Source organism: Babylonia areolata, chromosome 6, assembly GCF_041734735.1.
Source record: "Babylonia areolata isolate BAREFJ2019XMU chromosome 6, ASM4173473v1, whole genome shotgun sequence".
Taxonomy (NCBI): domain Eukaryota; kingdom Metazoa; phylum Mollusca; class Gastropoda; order Neogastropoda; family Buccinidae; genus Babylonia; species Babylonia areolata.
The window spans coordinates 17339670-17360105 of record NC_134881.1 but is presented as its reverse complement, the minus strand read 5'-3'; the positions used below and the strand labels follow the sequence as shown (position 1 = coordinate 17360105).

At 42.1% G+C, this 20436-nt stretch overlaps 2 protein-coding genes across 11 annotated transcripts in view; both read right to left on the bottom strand.

The window, feature by feature from the left end:
- Nucleotides 1–2799: 2799 nt before the first annotated feature.
- Nucleotides 2800–5137, bottom strand: LOC143283307 (uncharacterized). The gene has a single exon (XM_076589492.1). The coding sequence runs from the start codon at nucleotides 4809–4811 to the stop codon at nucleotides 3411–3413; it is 1401 nt and encodes a 466-aa protein (XP_076445607.1). The 5' UTR covers nucleotides 4812–5137; the 3' UTR covers nucleotides 2800–3410.
- Nucleotides 5138–9096: 3959 nt separating this feature from the next.
- Nucleotides 9097–20436, bottom strand: part of LOC143282797 (phosphatidylinositol-binding clathrin assembly protein-like) — a 63771-nt gene continuing 52431 nt past the window's right edge. For all 10 annotated transcript variants that reach the window (XM_076588566.1, XM_076588569.1, XM_076588571.1 and 7 more), the window contains 3 exons: nucleotides 19524–19595; nucleotides 18137–18344; nucleotides 9097–15553 (listed from right to left, as the gene is read on the bottom strand). In XM_076588566.1, coding sequence (XP_076444681.1) covers nucleotides 18174–18344; nucleotides 19524–19595 — 243 coding nt within the window. In that variant the 3' untranslated portion in view covers nucleotides 9097–15553; nucleotides 18137–18173. The remainder of the gene's footprint in view (nucleotides 15554–18136; nucleotides 18345–19523; nucleotides 19596–20436) is intronic.

Here is a 20436-nt window from a genome sequence, read left to right as displayed (position 1 = left end):
CATACCTTACATTTAACAAGTTTGCCGCAAAATTCTAGCACAAACACTCAGTTTTGTGGACTCCATCTAGGGGCAACTCAGAAATCATGGAATACACTTCTATTGCATGTAGGATTCCGTGGGTAATGAGCGGATAGTAGGGTCAGCTTGCTGAATGGTTGAGAACTACAGCTAACCAATCAGCAATGTGCAATAGCACCCACAACAACTTGACATGCTCATAGTCCACTCTGTATGCTTTTTTTTAAATATTCATTTTCTTCAGATTGGTTGATATACATTACAGATCTGTGTTGAACTGGTTCAAATAGCATTCAAACTTCTACACAACAATAATAAAAGCATAAGAATTCCATCAATGTTGAATTGACCATGTCAAACTGACGCAAATGTACAATTTTCTAAGATGTACACTTCAATTTGTTAACTGATGGGTGAAGAAGTGTACATGTATGTAATTATCATAATCAGATTCCTTGTTCATTTCTCTTTGAGGATAGTACCACAAAACATTGTTAAGTGTTTGTGGCAGATCACAATGATTTTCCTGAGGACAACAACCTACTGGAAATAAACACAATGCAGATGCCACACTCTTAGTTCAAGCTTACTCCAACAACACACACATTCTGAACCATCATACTTTTGAATTATTGGTTGTTTGGTGATGATCACTGCGAACGGTGAGGCAGACTGTAACATGACCCAGTTTTGCACAGCACTGGGGGAGAAAACACTACATCAATCTGTAAACAGGGCAGACGATAGAAAGTGCTGATAAAAGAATAGAGCATAATCAAACAACATGTCCTAACCTTTCATAAAATGCTATCTGATTTTATGGCCAGCTGAATATCTAAACTCCATGGGCTTACAGTGTTTCTCTCTCTCTGTGAGACAAAAAATTAATGGTACAATCCAAGCCCTCCCCTGCAGTTTTAACATTTGCTCCCTCACACATTTCTTGTGTCCCACAAGTGATGACAGATACCAACCAGATATATATCTCCTTCACCCACCTGGTCTCTGTTTTACTACTAACAACAACCCCCCCCCCCCCCCCCCCCCCAGTAGAATAGATTACAGAGCCAAATATTTGGATGATATTCTTGGGGATACTCAGTTTACAATCAGTTATTTTGTTGGTCTACATTGCAATGCCCTCCTGACTCCCTGTTTATATCATATCAAGTTATAACTGAAATGAAGGAGGTGGGATGGGAATGAACGGTGAATTCAGTCATTTGTTGAAAAATGCTCTCAGGTGGTGGAGGCCAGAATTCCGCAGGAAAAAATTACCTGTGGCTGGGGACTTAGGGTTAGGCCAGTATGGCTAGATGTGCAACACCATTATCATTGCTCATTCACTCTGCTGAGAATCCTGCAGGAGAGCACTGTGTCCCACTGTCAGGCTCACCTGCTATTTGACTGTGATACATATGCATCAGGCATCTAATACTTACATTTATGAGAAGGGGTGAGGGAAGCAAGGAAATGGTGTTTCCTAATTCAAATAAAAAATCTAAAAAAATAAAATAATAATCTTTTGTCAAATCTGTTCCAACGATTCTCACTAACAATCAGCTCAACAAGATCAAAGTCAAATTTCCCAACAAATGAATATTACCACAAAATTAGACTATGGCAACATGCATTTAAGCACACACACACACACACACACACACACACAAATTACACTGGCAAGTGGATAGCTAGACATAATTCTGGCTCCATAGTCTTCAGTTGATTTTATCTCTAAGATTAGGTATGTAAGTGAGAGAGGGTCCGCATGTTTGCAGCATACTCATCAAGAATGAGTACTGGAATGTGCGCGTGTCAATTGCCTTGCATATTTAAAATTTTGATATGGAAGTATCAGAGGCAAGTGCCTGTGTGTGTGTGTGTGTCTGTGTCTGTGTGTGTTTCAATTGTCCTATAATTCATATTTTGCAGAAAAAGATAATTGAATATAAAAAGTAAACTGTAACTGGACAATGAAAACATTAATTTAATGGAAAACATGTTATACAATCCAGAGTCCTATGTCCATGCAAACTCCCAGAGAACTTCTTGCATCTATGCTATCTCTAAGTCCAGATGTACAATCCTCAAAAAGACTATTAAAGTATTATCCATTCAAACTGCTGGAACTTCTAGTTTCCATGCAGATTCCTGGAAATCTGAACAAAATTAAAAAGAACTGACATATTCAAATCTACGCATCATCATAAACAACTCGACACATACATCCCAACTATTTTAATGTTTATGCAAAAAGTACATGAATATATCCATTGATTGAAATGCATTGTGTGCACATATTGTGCAAATAACTGATCCCACAACCACAACTGACGCTGCACCAGAAATATCACCCAGAGCACAAACCTGTAGTCTCCTGAGACTAATAGATGCCTACCATCAATTGATCCAACAGCACAGAAACATAGGGTGGTCTATGGCCATCATCATAATTTAGAGAAATACTGTGTAAATAAATCATAACCACTCATCAACAAGAGTATGACTTATGCATAATGGCAAGATGATCTCCTTTGGGAGAGTAGTTGACTGGCATAAAAAGTGTACCATGTGATACAGAATTAGAGAATAGAAGTTAGAAATAGAACTCATCACAGCACAGTACAGAACACTAAACAGTACAAACAACATAAAACAGAAAATAACTGCAATAAAACAGCACAACACAGTGCAGGCAAAACTTGTCCCTGCCCTCCCCCCACTCCAAGCCCACCCACCGACCACCCTGCCTTCTCATTTTGTTAAAAAATAAGAGGATTTGTGGTCTCTTGGCATTTTAGAGCTTTCTCAAGTAAATTTACAATACACAAGTTAGCAATAACCTTTGACAGGGAGACAATTGTATGGAAAGAAAGTGGTAATGATTCCCATAGTCTTTCCCAGTACAGCACAGAACAGGAGTTAAGATTCCAGAACTGACTCCACCCCCAAGGTCTTGGTTGTCACAGGAATGCCTTGATAAGGAGTCAGATGACTCAATTTGTCACATACAAAACATTTCAGAAATTGAGCAGTTCACAGAAATAATCCTAAAGATAAAAACAAAATAAACAAAAAAATATATGTAGATCAATGTAAAATGGCAAATTTGCAGAATTTTGCAGAGGCATAGCTTTACTTTTATCAATCTGAAGAGAAGAATACCATCACAAACAAAATCAAACAAGCAATATATATACTAACAAACAAGCAATATATACTAACACATTATCATCCTGACATTTCTGCTTGACACGATAAAACATACTAAGAAGCTCCTCATTTTTTAAAGCTCTATTCTACTGTGGTTGCTTGGACAACAACCAAAAAAAAAAAAAACCCAAAAAAACACACTCCAAACAAACTAAAAAAACAACATATACTGATTGTCAATATCCCCTCAGGGTAAAGTCATCAAGAATGAAGGACAATTCACAGATGTCCACATGGAATGTGACAGGAGACACATGAGGCCTCCAGTTCCATTTCAAATGCTGTGACAGTTCTGAGGCAACCTCTGCCACCCCCTCTACATCCTGTTCCACCACCAGCACCTGTTTGAGACTAGGAGCACTGTGTGCCAGTGACAACAGCAGGGAAGCAGGCAGGGGCACTGTGGACAGAAAGTGGGTGAGGCAACAACATTTAGCTGCAAACTGGGCCAGGTCTGAGAGTTGCACTTCTGGCTTCCAGCCACTCTGGGTAATGGCCAGCAACTGTAAACTGTTGCCATAGAGATCAGCCAAGTCCATCATGAAGTCTTGTGTCAAAGGATTGCACACACTATCTAGACACACTGACTTCACAAAAGGATTCACAGTCAGATCACTGGACTGAATGGTACGTTGCTTGAAGATGTAATGGACACTGAACCTACTCTTCCTGGGCAACAGCAGACTATCCCACATGAGGTGTTGGTGTTCTTGGAAGTCATGATCAGCAGTGGAATCATCACTCAACAGGTACAGATGTGTCAGTTGCTGACTCACTAGACATTGTATTGTTGCCATACTGATGCAATGGATGGGCACTTTCAAGGTGCACAAGCATACCATGGTATACAGGCATGTCAGAGGTGTGACCGAATGAAGCCGAGTATCAGAGATGCGTGTGATGTCCAGAACTCTCACCATCTGAAGTACCTGCCGATTGGAGATATGGTAGTCCAAAAACCGCAATGAGATTGGCCGGATGTGATCTTGTGAATATTGCAGCCCACACAATTCAAGCCTGAAGTGTGTTCTCTGTGCAGCATACAGCAACAGCCTCTCAATGGCTTGTTGATATTGTTTGAAAATCTGGGTATCACAGCTTTGTGGGATAACATGAGACGGGTGGTACAGTCTTAAAGACTTGAGCACCTGACAGTTGTCTACTACAGCCTGTAACACCGGAAACACACTGCCCATGCTGAGCGCATCAAACTGACAGGTGCACTCCCAACTGCTCCGACAGGGTCTGCCTAGCCACAGAGTGCAGTGCTGAAAGAAACAACCAAACTCGTGGACACATGCAAGCTCCTCTTGCTGTCTGTCAGCGCTTCGCCTTTCTCCAGCTCGGAATGACCGCCAACCAAGCGGAGATTTAATAACACGGAAAACCTCTGGAATAGCTTTCAACAAATTCAACTTGTCTTTCCAATGCAGGTAGTCAAAAATGTAACCCAGCTCAATATTTGGGAGAGAGTTGATCGAGCTTCGCTCTGTCCGCATTGGTGTTCTGTAGCAGCCGTCCACATATTTCTTGTCATCCACACCCAGCAACAACACGCCCACTGCAGATGAACCCATAAGAAAACGGCCTGCATCAATGACTGTCCCTTTAAATAATAAAACTGGCGCTCTGGTCAGTTTGTTTCAAGCTCAAGAAAAGATGGACGAATCGATCACAAATCAATGGCAGACAGCCAGGCCCTTGCTTCGATCCTTCTTCGAAACTCTGTAAAGTGTTGTTAATCCTAAAACAAAAACTACACAGTGCAAAAGAGGCGTAAAAAATTGCTGGTGAAAATATGCTCCACTATAGTTCTATTGCCACACCTTTCATCAGAGTTTTTATCACAAGTTTGCTGACGACAACAGTTTATCAGACCAAGGCAACACCCAAACGTAATAATTGATCGTCTGCTCCGAAGATAGAGTTGCCTCCCTTATATCTTTCTCCAGTTTGGATCCACACCGTTGCAGATCAGGCCAAAACTCCATCTTGTATGAGGAAAAAACCATTTACCTGCATTGCTTATTATGTATTATTTTTACATCTCAGTGGGGAAAAAACATCTGCCAGATATTTAGCTGGAGGAACACAAGCATCACTTGGTGCCAGTACCCTGAGAGCATGAACCGAGGGTAGTAGTAGCAGTAGTAGCAGCAGCAGTTGAGCAAACGAAACGAAACGAAAATTTATTTTACTATGGTAATGAGATAAAAGCAAATACATACATGCTTTTTTTTCACCCAGCACTGGGCATAAAAAAAAGAAGAAGAAAAACACGCACAAAATGCAAATAGAGAGACAGACAGACAGATGACGGGCGCAATAGCCGAGTTGGACTTTCAATCTGAGGGTCCCGGGTTCGAATCTCGGTAACGGCACATGGTGGGTAAAGGTTAGAGATTTTTCCGGTCTCCCAGGTCAACATATATGCAGATCTGCTAATGTCTGAACCCCCTTCGTGTGTATACGCAAGCTGAAGATCAAATACGCACGTTAAAGATCCCGGTGTAATTCATGTCAGCGTTCGGTGGGTTACTGATGGAAACAAGAACATATACCCAGCATGCACACACCCCGCCGAAAACGGAGTATGGCTGCCTACATGGCGGGATAAAAACGGAGTATGGCTGACTACATGGCGGGGTAAAAACGGTAATACACGTAAATGCCCACTCGTGTACATACAAAGTGAACCGGTCGGGAGTTGCAGCCCACGAACGAAGAAGACAGACAGACAGACATGGCAGAGAAAGCCGGAGAGAGAGACTGGGAGAGAGAGACAATCTGACAGAGCTAGGAGAGAGAGAGAGAGAGAGAGAGAGAGAGAGAGAGAATCAGTCTGACAGAGAGGGGAGAGAGAAAATGAGAAAGAGAGAGACTGGAGAATTCAGTTCAGTTTCTCACAGAGGGGTCACAGCGTTCAGACAAATACATACACTCTACACCCCATCTGCAAAGCAGATACCTGGCCAGCAGTTACTCACAGAGGTGCGGCTCAGTGAGGCCTCAGGGGAAAAAGAACTCATAAATCTAAAAATGAAAAAAAAAGAGAAGCAAATATAGATAAAGAAACAAAATGAAATATAGAGGAAAAAATAGACACCAGCCAAAGTCACTGACTGTCCTCCTAGATAAGTCATGTGTGTTCAAAGGGGGAAGAGTGAGTATGGGCCGCACTCCATTGCAGGCATGTATCAACTACTCTGTTAGTGTTAGAATACCCTGTTAATTCACAGCGTATACCCATCCCCATCCCACCCAATTCCACCCAAAGAAAACCAAGCCATCAGATAAAAAGCACACACACACATACACACACACGCGCACACGCGCTTGTGGGCCGCGCGCGCACACAGACAGAGAGTATTGTACTGAACATGTTGCCACCTTGTGATACACACATCAGGTTCTGTTTATCAGAAAGAGCCCAGAGCCGAAGATACCCACACGTGCAGGAAACTGATGCAGTAACATTGAAAAATGAAAGTTGTGTGCTGTGTCTGTGTATCTTGAAATCCGCAATATGCTGCGAGTGTGGGTATCATGAGCGCCACTGTATGCTGCGTGGTGGGTAGCCGAGCACCGCTGTATGCTGTGAGTGTGGGCATCACGAGCATCACCGTATGCTACATGTATGGGTATCTTCAGCACAGCTGTATGCTTTTCATGTGTGTGTGTGCACGTGCGTCAGTGTGTGCGTGTGTGTGCGTGTGTGTGTGGTTTGAAGTACATTTTCAGTATCAATGTTTGTCCTTCATCAGTTTTCAGAAGGATGTATTAAAGGAAATGGAAATGGTAGAACTTAATGTAAACTTAATGGTACAATCAATGGTTTCATGTCATCTGAAAAATCATCCAGTTCTGTTCCAGTACCCCACCAAAAGACAAAGTTTCCAGAACTTGTTTCTTATCATCAGAGCTTTTTTCCCCAACAATTCTTGTTCTAACCATACTGTGAATGAACTGGTCACACATGGACCATTGCAGTGTCTGGTATTTGGTGACAATGGCTTCAGTTGTTCAGAATATGTCTCTGAAGACATGTTCAGCTGTCTTTAAAATCATGCCATGGCACCAGTATCTCAAAAAAACATTCTTTCAATAAATCATTCTTAGCAAATTTTCTTCTTTTTCTTTTTTCTTTGAATATATGATCACTATTTCAGTTGACAATTTACCGAAACAAAGTTATTTGCTTTTATATTCAATTGATTCATTTCAGTTATGTTAATATCAGTTTTGATCACTTAAAAAAGCCATGGGGACCTAACTTGTTCTTAGACCTCTCTTCCTTCCTTTGCAAACACATTCATTCTTCAGTCTGTTATATTTTATCATTATCACAGTTATCATAAAATCATTTTCATTAATGAGCAGGTAAATAATCATGTTAACTCCTTTGTGACGACTTCTTCTTCTTCTTCTTCAGTCGTGGGCTGCAACTCCCACATTCACTCGTTTGTACACGAGTGGGCTTTTACCTGTATGCCCATTTTTTACCCCGCCATGTAGGCAGCCATACTCCGTTTTCAGGGGTGTTGTGACAACAATATGCGATATTTGTAACTTTTTTTTTTTTTTTTTGGCTGATTTTTATCATGTTAAGTTTACAGTGCTCCATTACAGAGTGTTTTGTAAACAAAGAAGTGAACTTATTTCTTGCAGTGCCAACAAAAAGGACAGCGTTTCTCGACTCCATCAAACAACTCCAGTAGAGCCTGTAGTCTGCTCCAGTTGTTCTGATCAGCTGTCAGATCTACCTTCGAGTAATTTCAGCCATCTCACACCAAGTGTATGTGAAAAGGTACCAGTTTTGTGTGCACGCGTGTGCATGCAAGTGTGTTCATGTAGCAATTTTTCACCTGAATATTATGTCTTATTGTTAATCCAGTTCAGGTGTAACAGTCATAAATTATGTATTGAGACTGGTTGATGTCATAGTTTTCCTTGTGAACTGCATGCTTGTCCTAACTGTGATATAGATGTGATTGGAGATGAATTTCATTTTATTATGGAATGCCTGAAATTTGCTATCTTCAAAATAAGTTCATTCCAAAGATTTTTTTTTTTTCATCTAAAACCAGTTTTAAATTTGTACAACTTGTTGAAAGCAGGGAGGAGAGTGTGTTTGAAAGTGGGGGCATTCATCAAAATGGGAGAAACTATATTGATGATGTGATCACGTTTACCTGTTTTTAGCAAACATTTCATTGTTTTAATTGCTGTTTTAATTTTGGTGTACAATACCAATGATGCTACTTTATATCCCCCATGCCACAACAGGGGTCAGAAGTGTGTGTGTATTTGTGTTAGTGTGTGTGGTGGTTACACAATCATATAGATGGTGGTGTTTGTGGAAAACTAGCCAACAATCCCACTCTCGTCCTTTCTCCAAGTTTGACTGGAAAATCAAACTTGAGGTTCAGTCATTCACATGAGACAATAAACCAAGGTCCCATGTGCAGCATGCACTTGGCACACTGAAAACAGAACCCATGGCAATGTGAATGATGTCCTCTGGCAAAGTTCTGTAGAAGAAATCCACTCTGATAGGTACACAAATATATATGCATGCACTCAAGGCCTAAGTGCGTTGGGCTATGTTGCTGGTCAGGCATCTGCTGATATGGTGTAGCGTACATAAATTTATCTGAACGCAGTGGCGCCTCCTTGAGAAACTGAAACTGAAAAACATACTTAGGGCTTCTGAATGCAGTCTTCAGACCTCAGGCAAAATCTGGATCCTGACCACCACTTTAACAGAACAGGCAGCATTATTTACCTCCTGTTTTGCAGGTCTTCTCCTTGAACTGACCACAAGTTCACAAAAAACACGCAATAATAATAACACAGACACAATTTTTGCTTTCAAAACGAGTGTTTTTAACTTTCAATATCTCACACAAATGTCATTCTTTTTTTTTCCCCTTTTACATACATCCAATCTAGATTATAGCTACAGTATGTACAACTATGCTATTACACATAAGTTACTTGAATGTTTTTCAGTATCAACGGAGTACAATAACAAGGTAATAAAGGACAGGAGAGAAAGAACGGACACAGCAAAATAATTTGAATGACCGGGAGAAAAAGGACAAAGAGGCAGAAGGGTGTGCGTGTGAGAGAGAGAAAGAGGCCAAGCTGACACTGCTTGTGCAAAGTAGCAAAAGAAAAAGAATTGTGCTCGCTGCTCTATTCTGTACTCAATGGCAAACAACTGCAGAAGAGAAATAGAAAACCAGACAGCCGAGAATGACTGCAGAAAACAGAGAACAGCAGACAAGCAGCTGTGAACTGACATGCAAGAACAACAGCAGAAAACAAGACAGCAGCTCGACAGAAGGAAACTAACACAAGGCCGGTATCATCTCGCCACATGGATTGCTGTGAATGTGGATGCTGTGCTGATCACATGAAGTGATGTTAGTTCCATAGCATCCACTTTGAATCACATCAGTCATACAAGTTACATTGAGCGCTGGCCTTGATCCCCCACTGGAAGTAAAGTGGACATCTGCTGACATCCCTGTGTGCCTGGGGCTTTGGTTTTTGTGGCACTTCACACTGAATACTGCACATACCCCTTCCCTCATGGACACACAGCTAACTGGCAACAACACATCACATACGTGAAATCAGCTAATTAATCAGCCTCCTACTAACACCGTCACTGACTATTCAGTGCATCTGCACACCAACATGGCCACTGATATGAATGCTGCTCCGCTACATCCAAACACAGTCAACAAAAAACACTGCTATTGCATTGCAATGCAAACATCATCACCAATATGAGAAATCCTACAGAGTGAAATGTCATCAACAATTGATTCTAGAATCTACTGACCTGCTACACAGTGTATCAAATGACTTGGTCACCAAAAGGTCAATCACACAAGCACTACCATACTACAGAGGAACGCAAGTTATGATATGTTGGCTATTCTACCATACTGGTCATTGTTGGTACTTGTGTGCTACCATACTGCACTGGCACATGATCATAAACACAACTGATGGTGTTATTCTCTGGAACATGGTCACCAATAAGAGTGCTTTTGTGCTACTATGGGACAGTCAATAAGAACAAAAACTTTGTACTATCATGGTACAAAATCACTAACATGAGTGCTTCTTTACTATCATGGGACATGATAACAGACATAAGCACATTTGTACTATCATTGTACATGGTCACCAACATAAGTGCTTCTGTACTATAATGGTACATGATCACTAACATAAGTGCTTCTGTACTATCATGGTACATGACACTGATTAAATGCTTCTGTACTATGGTACATGGTCACCAACATAAAAGTTTCTGTACTATCACAGTACATGGCACTGATAAAGGCTACTGTACTATCATGGAACATAGTCACCAACGGAAGTGCTTCTGTACTATCATGGTACATGGCACTAACATGAGTGGATCTGTACTGTGGTACACAATCACTAACATAAGTGCTTATGTACAATCACTGTACATGGCACTGACATACGTCCTTCTGTACCTACCATGGTACTTGTCAATGACAAGAGTGCTCCTTCACTATCTATAATGGTACAAGCATTTGGTCACTAATATCATACTGCAACACTGTTACAGAACTGAAGTCGCTGATATGAGAGCACTGCACTACAGCAGAATGTGGTCAGTGTTAGAACTGGAGGGTTTCTGAGGATGGAGCATGAGACTTCTGTGTCTCAGCAATGGTGGTATAACACCAGAAACTGGTTGTGGTTCCTGTCAGTCATACACACACACACACATTGATGGGGACACCAGCTTGTTGTCTCTGCCATAAACACACATCAACATGGGCATAGTTAATAGGGAGGGTGTGCAGACCCACTTTTGTTGGATTTTCATCGGGACTCCCTGTTTATTTTTAGCGAGAACCATGTGTGTATGCGCATCTCCATTTCTTTTTTGTCCAGGTCACCGAAAGGCTAAAATTTCGTCATGGATATCGCCGTTTTGACGAAAGGATTTTGAACATTTTCGGTGACAATTTTTTGCAAGTTTACAAGATATATTTGGTTTTATTATCACACCCATAATTTGCTTTAGTTTTCTGTGTTTATCTTGAGAGTGTTTCTTGTCATATATCTGCCATAACGTATTAGAACTAATCCATTTATAAACTCTGCCGAAAAATTGTCCAAACAAAAGCAGTGCAAACTCAGAGAAGCCAGTTACAGTGGTGGGCTGCCCGTGTCATCATATGACCAACTTCACACACTGCGAGCGATGAAAAGTCCACAACGAAAGCAGGCTGCACAACCTCCCTAATGTGTGTTGCACGCTCTGCCTGTGACAGGGGGACTGGAAGGGGAGGGAAAGACGCATGGACTGTATCAAGTGGTGTTCCTCTCTTCTTCCCCTTTGTCCAGTGTTATGATAAATTTTAAATTGTTTGTCCCTTTTTTTTCTTCATACACTTGAAAACCTCTTCATCTCTTTTCTCTAAAAAGGGTCTAAACCACTTTATCCTCTTTCTGTTAAAGGCAAAGAACTACCAGTCCCTTGCTTCAGTAAAAAATATTTTTACAGATTCATAATTAATGACTTTACACCATTCTCCTGTGTTTCTGTGGAAGACATAAATCAGTCCATCCCCAGGAGGCAGGTGGTCTGAAGTCACTAGTGGCTGTTATCCCTACAAAGGTCCTGGACTTCTAACACAAAGCAGGCCACACCCATCAACATCATCTCTATCAAAACGTGTCCCAATTCAAGGGCATATAAAAGTGGACATTTTGTTGTTGCTGAATACTGAACACTGCAAGAAAAGATTTTGGCTCTCTCATTTATTTGCATACTGTAAAAAGAGACATGATCATCAGATTATGGGATGGTGTTTAAATTTCACCATGCTCAGAATATGTTCACAAAACATACTAAGTCGTAACTACTTACTTAAAAAAGATTAGGGGGAAAAAAAGAAAGAAAAGGTCCAGTACATGAAGGTATCAAAGATAAAAAATAAAAAACACAACCTTTTCCCATAATTCCTACCAGTGACTATCACCTGAATACAAAATTTTAAAAAAAAGAAAGAAAAAAAAGAACAAAGAAAAGAAGAACAATTCAGAACTGGATGTTTATATCACTCAGTATGATTTGTGCAAAGGAGTAAAACAGCTAGTGATGTCACATCCAGATCCAATAACAACTGTGTACCCCTACAGCTGGACACTAATACACCCCCTCCCCAGCCTCCACCCCCCCAAAAATAACAAAAAACAACGAACACACACTCATACACACAACTACAGGCACACACGCACAACATACACTGGCTGATAGGCAGGGCCCTCGCCCGTCCCCCTGACGTCATCATCACAAGACACACCAGTCCTCTACAGGCTCCACACTACCTGTCCACCCAGCCTTAACTCCTACTGAAGTGAAAACAGAACCGAACTGAAAGAAGCAAGATCTGCCAAACAGACGGAGCCAGTGCATGTTGCCACGTTCTAAAGGATCTACCACAAAGACTAACAACTTTGCAATGCAAAACCTCCTGCCACAAGTAATCATTCAATGCAAAAAATTATCACAGCAACACTTTAACACAACACAAAAGTCACATCCTCCAATCTTCCTGCCCTATATGGATAGTTCTTCCTGCCTGCAAAATCACCTCGGATAAATGTCCAATGGTTGTAATGCACACACTACCACATACTTCAGCCTCATGCACCATATACACCTTTCTTCTGATGAACAACAACAAAACAAAAACCACAGGTTTTGCAAAGTGTATACAAGGGCACTGACTATCCAACACAAGGACCACACAGTGCTAAATATCTCTGCCACAAGTGTCAGGGCTGTAAGCTTCGCTAGTTAAGAGTTGCATGAGCCGCCCAGACTGTTATACGGTTGACTGATCCCAATACCTCCATGGTCCAGAGCTCAGACTAGTGAAAACACCAATGATTGTTCAGACCATTCCTCCACCAACAGACCCTTTATCTTGGCAAATGCTGAGCAAGACACAGTAACAACAAACTGAAAGCAAGCCAGTGGGTTAAGTTTTTCTTTGTTTTGGTTTCTCTTCCCAGAGTGAAAAAAAAGGTGACCTGCTGTCCCACTGATCCCAACACTTCAAAGAACCACCTAATGCTGAAAACCATCTGTCCCTCTCAAAGTAATGGTGAAAATCAGCAAAGTTTTCACTATCACATAAGAGCTTTAACAGAAAAAAACAAAAACACTATCACATTGGCTGTCTCACACAGAGTGCAGTCAGTCAGTCAGAAAACACCACCAGTGTCACACACAGAGTGTGACAGAAAACGCATCAACATCAAAACCACAATCTACAAACAGTGATAACAAACCCAACAAGCACCAGACAAACAATGAAAATTAAAACTACCATCAACATTACTGAAACAGTAACAATGAAATCCATAATCAATATGTAAATGGTGGAAATGAAAATGGCTATCAAGATCACACATACAGTGAAAATGTAAACCATGATCAAATCACACATACACTGAAAATGAAGATCACAATCAACATCATGCTAACAATGAAAATGAAGATCACAATCAACATCACACAAACTGTGAAAATGGAAACCACTATCCCATTCACAAACACATGCAAATGAAAAAGAAGAAACCCTATCACATCCACTATCACACAACAGGTGAAAATAACAAACTCCATCATATTCATCAATATGACTCCTCCAGAGAAGAACAAGGTGATATTCACATTTGATATGACATAATAGCCAGCCTGTGAAAAGAACACTGAGGACTACATTTTATTCATTTATCTACCTGAATGAATACTAACAATCTAAAATGATACAGTACGCATACACTGTTTTTTTTTAATATGCAATGAATCCAATCGTTTTTCTACATACACTGAGTCCAACTGCTTGTCTACATATGCTGAACCCAACAGAATTCTTGTTCAATTCACATCATATGACTCCATCAGAATACACTGTTCGGTTGAGGAAAACCGATTCTACCAATTCACTAACAAATGGATCAACTTTTTATTCATCTACAGTCATTGATTCCACACACACATACACATGGCATAATATAGACTGAAAAACCAAACAACCAAACAAAAACCAACTGATCGACATTTGAACATGAGTCAAATGCGCACTGCTTGACTGAAGATTATCACATGTAATTACCAGATGTATGGGGTTAAAGGAAGGATGATACAGCAGGGAACAGCATGGAGGAGGAGTTATGGTCCCTTTTGTCCAGCTCCTAGGAAACAGAGTGAATGAATTTCTCAATCTTTTATATGACGCCTTTTCATGGAAGTTGGTTCCAATAAAGGGGAGGGAATGGAGAACTGCCAACTGGCACACACACACACACACACACACACACACACACACCCATCCATGGCTAGGTTCCACCTTACATATCACACTCTCTCATCGACCCATGCCTCTCACTCACTCTTCCATGCTCTCTCTCTCTCTCACTGCTACCAAACCCCATTCTCTTGTCTTTCCCGATCACTATCACTCCTATACCTAGCAGACAACCCAGCGCTGCACAAACGCACCCAGACTGCTGACAAGAGCTGGGAGTTCTCATCTCTCCAGGAATGAATGGGACCATAAAACTGATCCATAGAATATTACCTGATAGCATCCCTCCCATCCACCCCCCCACCCCTTTTTTCATGTGGATATTTGTGGACAGATTTGGTTTTATGTGGAAAATTCTCCTTTCTTCCCCCTCTCTCTCTCTGTAAAGCTGAAGGAAGTCAGCTGGCTAGAAAATCACATTCCTGTAGAGAATCTCACAGGGCTCTCAACTTCCTGAACTCTGTTTCGTGATTGAATTCCCTAGTATGGTGTTTCTAGCACAGCGGAACAGAGAGTAAAACAGAAGGGATAATATCATCACTAGTGGCAAAGATATCATCTACTAAGTAAGACAACAACAAACAAAAAACAAACAAAAAAAAAAGCAGACACAGCCCATACCTTCCCATGACACACTGCCCCCCACTGCTCCCACCCCATCCCCACAGTTCCTTGCAGCCTCTATCTTGAGGCCCCACACCCCATGGTTTGTGATGACAGTCAGCATCCCCAGCATGACAGATGGTGACAGTGGTGGTGGCGATGACAGGGAACAGTTGAGCTGGGAGGAGGGTGGTGGTGGGCAAAGTGTGGGGGTGGAGGAGACAGCAGACATCTATTACACAGTGACAGCTTCTGTCCCCCCTCACACACACACACACACACACACACCTCACGCCTCACTGCTTGTCACACATGATGGGCTGTAAATGTGTCTGCAACCATAGAAATTACATGTATAGTCCAGGTCTGCAAGATTGAAATCACACAGCTTTATAAAGATTGGGGTGTGTTCATGGGGTATGCTGTGGCTCTGAGGTATGGCTTTTAAATACATTCAAATTATACAAATAACAGTGGTGCACTATGTCTATGTGAGCTCTATGCTATCTGTCTGTTAGGGTGTAAATCAACCATACAAGTACTCTGTGTGTGTGTGTGTGTGTGTGTGTGTGTGTGTGTGTGTGTGTGTGTGTGTGTGTGTGAGATATCCATGTTTTTGGATTATGTCATCTTGCTGCTCCTATCAACTTCGTAACATTCCTTTTCTTTTTCTTTTTTTTGTCAGTCACATTTTTGGTGGATTTGCAAAGGCTTTATTATATGATTCTTAACAAATGCATGAAAAAATTGCCATTTCACGCATACACACATATACACATCTGTGTACACAAAACTGCACAGCTTGATTGAGTCCTTCCACTCCAACATGAAAGGGACAGTGCAGTTTAATGGTAACCTCTCCAAGCCCTTCGACGTACGCAGCGGTGTCAAACAAGGCTGTGTCCTCGCCCCCACCCTATTTGGAATTTTCTTTGCTCTTCTCCTGAGACATGCGTTCAGCACAGCGCAAGAAGGGATCTACCTGCGGACCAGATCAGATAGCAGGCTCTTCTATCTCACCCGCCTCAGAGCAAGGACAAAAGTCCGCGAAGCCCTCATCAGAGACATGCTCTTTGCTGACGATGCCGCAGTTGTGACCCACACCCAGCGGGACTTGCAGTCACTAAGGGACCGCTTCTCCCAGGCCTGCAAAGATTTCGGTCTGACCATCAGTCTCAAGAAGACAAATGTCCTAGGCCAAGATACACCATCTCCACCAGCCATCACCATTGATGACTATGAGCTTGAAGCCATCCATCAATTCACTTACCTTGGGTCCACCATCACCGGCAACATCTCCCTTGACACCGAGATCAACAAGAGGATCGGGAAGGCAACCACAACGCTAGCCCGCCTCACACAAAGAGTGTGGACAAATCCCAAGCTGACCACGAAGACAAGGATGGCTGTATATAACGCCTGCGTCCTCAGCACCTTGCTGTATGGCAGTGAGGCGTGGACCACACATGCTCATCAGGAGAAAAGGCTCAGTACCTTCCACCTGAGAAGCCTACGGCGCATACTCGGCATCTCCTGGCAAGACAAGGTGACAAACACTGATGTCCTGACTCGCACTGGCCTCCCGACCATGTATACCATGCTGAGACAGCGTCGGCTGCGCTGGCTGGGCCACATTCGCCGCATGGAAGATGGTTGCATCCCAAAAGATATCCTTTATGGAGAGCTCGCCATGGGGCAGAGAAGCATCGGCCGCCCACAGCTGAGATACAAAGACGTTTGCAAACGTGACATGAAGGCACTTGAGATCAACACTGAGTCCTGGGAGGGCCTTGCAGATGACCGCAACAGATGGAGAAGCACTCTCAAGAATCAGCTACGGATTGGTGAGGACAAACTGTCAGCTGCTGCAGCAGAAAAGCGAGCTCGCAGAAAAGGGACGGCAGCCGACAGGCCAGCATCAGCTTACACATGTGATCGCTACGACAGAGAATGTCTCTCTCGCATCAGTCTCTACAGTCACAGGCGACGCTGCTTGGTCCAAGCAGACAGCCCAATCAGACATTAGGTCGGATATACTCTATCCATGGTCAGCCATGACCGAAGGAGGCCTACTAATGTACACAAATGTGCAAACTTTACGCAAAAAAATATGCTCTTTCACAGAAACAAACTAGGCCACAGAACTGTCAGATATTAACACACACTCTTAATCATCCTGACAAGGTGATAACATCCTCTGAAAACAAAGTGTGGCTGCCTATTTGGGAAATCCAAATAATTAAAACAGCAGCCATATGCACATTCATCCCAACCTCCGAAGACACTCAGTAACATCATATTTGCTTGTAAGTGTGTGATATATATCATATGACCATACATCTTCCCCTGCAATGAGCCACACATGGGAAGGACGCAACAGCCCGGTGGTAAAAGCTTTGGACTTTCAATCTGAGGGTCCCAGGTTTGAATCTCGGAAATGGTGCCTGGTGGGTAAAGGGTGGGGATTTCTCCAATCTCCCAGGTCAACATATGTGCAGAACTGCTTGTGCCTGAACCCCTTTTGTGTGTATACATATTCAGAAGATCAAAAACACACTTTCAATATCCCGTAATCCATGTCAGCGTTCAGCGGGCTATGGAAACAAGAACATACCCAGCATGCACAACCCCGAAAACGGAATATGGCTGTCTACGTGGCAGGGTAATAAAAAAACAAAACGGTCATACACGTAAAAAATGTTACATGTCTGTCTGAGTATGAATGTGGCGTGCCTGTAATCTAATTGAATGACACAGAAAATGAATGATGAGCGCCCAATGGAAGCCGTCAAGTTGGCTCTACCCAGGTAGGCAGCCTGTTGTGCAAATGACCCGGTGTTTGTAAAGCGCTTAGAGTGGTCTCTGACCAGGGATAGGTGCAATATAAGTATCCAAATAAGCAAGTACGTAAATACCTGACAGGGTGGTCGGGGAGAGGGGAACGTGGCTCTCTCACAAGGCCCCAAAGGGGTCGTTCTGGGGGTTCTGTGCCGGGGGCTGCTGTTGCTGTTGGGGCATTCGGGCCATGGGCACCGCCCCCATCCCTGTGCCGTACATCATGGGCTGCTGCATGCCCATCCCTGTCATGCCCGGCCGCATGGCGCCCATGCCAGGAGCCATGCCCTGAAAACAGTACTGCAGTGCTGCACTCAGAATCATCGTCTTTCACTGTCCATCATCCTCTAAGTATCTTCCTAAGTAAAATGTTTCCATCTGCATATGCTTGCTGTGATTTGATCATTGGGTGTGCTCTTTGTTTTGATTTGTGTGCATTTCTGATGATTTTTCATGTGGTTCTGTGAGGCCTGGCTTCTTGGATATGTTTTTACAAGAATGAATATGATGCATTTTATACTGCTGTGATGTGGGCTTACTGATGTGAGACTGTGACATTGCCTGTGTTGATTTACATATTTTATGTCACTTAGTCTGAAGTATGTAAATCTTAGCCAGTGTGATGTGAAATAATCTGAATTATGTATATTTTAGCCAATGTGATGTGAGACTATGTTGATTTATTATCATTTGTTTAATTTTTTGTACATATTATTACCTTACTTACGTCTTGAATTTGTATATTTTATAGCAATCAGTGCTATGTAAGCCTGCATGTTATCATTATTATTGTGCCATGGCTTCAATTCCTTCACTGAAATCATTTAAATTATAATCAGTCTATTCATTTTTGTCATTTTTTATGCTGGCATGGCTTCAATTCCTCCACTGAAATCATTTATTGTCAGTCCATTCATTTTCGTCATCTTTTATGCCATCACTCCAATTCCTTCACTGAAATCACATAATCATTCTACTCATTTTCATCATCTTTTAAGCCATGGCTCCAATTACTTCACTGAAATCATTTATAATCAATCTGTGTGCTCTATTTCTTAGATTAAAAAAAAACAAAACAACAAAAAACAAACAAACAAATAAAATACAAAGTTGAACGAAAGGTACAAGCATGGCTAAACTAATCAAGACTGACTGTACTCTGAACCTACTCCAAGTGTAAAGGAGAGGATGGAGCAACTACATTTTGTGGGTGCCCTGATTTTCATGTACAATCAAAAAAAAAAAAAAAAAAAAAAAAAAAAAAAAAGGAAAACAATTATTATGCTAAATGATGTTGATTAAAAAGCAAAGAACACTGAATCAAAACAAAACATACCACATATGCTAAAACAATACACACACATACACACACGCACACACACACACACAAATGGAGGCAGGCAAGCACAGGTGCACACAAACAGCATGGATGACTGGCCATGACCACACAGAGACAGGGCAACACACCATCATGGGTTGAGGAGCACCCATGGGAGCCGCCATCTGGGGCTGCCCGAACCCCATGCCTGGAGCCCCCATCTGTAACACAGAAAACAGTCGTGGCCGCTCAGTCTGCCACACACAACACATGCATGTTCCTTTCCAACAAAGACATTAAAAGCTGTTAACACAAGTTTCTCTTTTAATACCATCTCCTATCTGTAACACAGAACATGTGCAAATATCTCCTTTAAAATTCTCCAATAAGTAACACATCTTTAAACGTTCTCCCTGTGTAATGCAGAACACATGTTCATGTCTCCAATAATACCATTCTAATCTATGACATAGAATACATGTACATGTCTCCTCCATTATACCCTAGTCTACAACATTTAGCACTACCTTGGAAGGTTGAGGGCTGAGGAAGAGAGAGTGATCATTCAAATTAACGATCACCTCCCCTTGTTGACGGTTGAGGAATGGAGAGTGACCATTTAAATTCAGGATCACCTCCCCTTGTTGAGGGTTGAGGGCGGGAGACTGACCATTTATGTTTAGGACCACCTCCCTTGTTGAAGGCTGAGGAAGGCAGACTGACCATTCACATTCACAACCATCCTCCCCGTTGAGGGTTGAGGAAGGGAGAGTGACATTTAATTCAAGTTCATCTCCATTGTTGAGTGGAAGGGAGAGTGACCATTTAAATTCATGACCACCTCCCCTTGCTGAGGGTCAAGGAAGGGAGACTGACCATTTAAATTCATGACTAGCTCCCCTTGTTGAGGGTTGAGGAGGGGAGACTGACCATTTAAATTCATAACCACCTCCCCTTGTTGAGGGTTGAGGAAGGGAGAGTGACCATTTAAAATCATGACCACCTCCCCTTGCTGAGGGTCGAGGAAGAGAGACTGACAATTTAAATTCCTGACCCCCCCCC

Bases quoted from the DNA above. Each gene is read 5' to 3' on its own strand.
- LOC143283307 (XM_076589492.1), bottom strand. From the start codon at position 4,811: ATGGGTTCATCTGCAGTGGGCGTGTTGTTGCTGGGTGTGGATGACAAG.